This window comes from Haliaeetus leucocephalus, unplaced genomic scaffold (genome assembly GCF_000737465.1).
Source record: "Haliaeetus leucocephalus isolate CR32 unplaced genomic scaffold, Haliaeetus_leucocephalus-4.0 Scaffold245, whole genome shotgun sequence".
Taxonomy (NCBI): domain Eukaryota; kingdom Metazoa; phylum Chordata; class Aves; order Accipitriformes; family Accipitridae; genus Haliaeetus; species Haliaeetus leucocephalus.
In genome coordinates, this window is record NW_010972681.1 from 129,847 (window position 1) to 130,162 (window position 316).

Sequence of the window (316 nt, forward strand, 5' to 3'; positions counted from 1 at the left end):
GCGCCCTCGGGGCGGCGCTGGCGGCGAACCCTGCGGGGGTCCGGCCTCCGCCGGCGCTGCCGCCCGGGTGCGGACCGCGCGGGACCCCGAGGACGGAGCCGGTGCCCTTTTAAGACACGGGCTCCCGGTGCCGGTGGTTTTATTTACATGGGGGCTCGCGGGCGTCACGTGACTGGCAGAGCGGCGGGGGCTGAGCGCGGCTGCACCCGCGGGGCCATGGCGTGCGCCGGCGACGACGGTCCGTGGGGTGCCTGGGGTCCCGGGGGGCCGGCGTGCACCGGGGGGGTCTGGGTCAGCGGGGTCCCGGGGGGGCCGG

General features: G+C 79.1%; 1 protein-coding gene across 1 annotated transcript in view; it reads left to right on the forward strand.

The window, feature by feature from the left end:
* Positions 1 to 196: 196 nt before the first annotated feature.
* Positions 197 to 316, forward strand: part of LOC104832329 (BCL2/adenovirus E1B 19 kDa protein-interacting protein 3-like) — a 2,177-nt gene continuing 2,057 nt past the window's right edge. Inside the window, exon 1 of the mRNA XM_010568459.1 lies at positions 197 to 238. Coding sequence (XP_010566761.1) covers positions 217 to 238 — 22 coding nt within the window. The 5' untranslated portion in view covers positions 197 to 216. The remainder of the gene's footprint in view (positions 239 to 316) is intronic.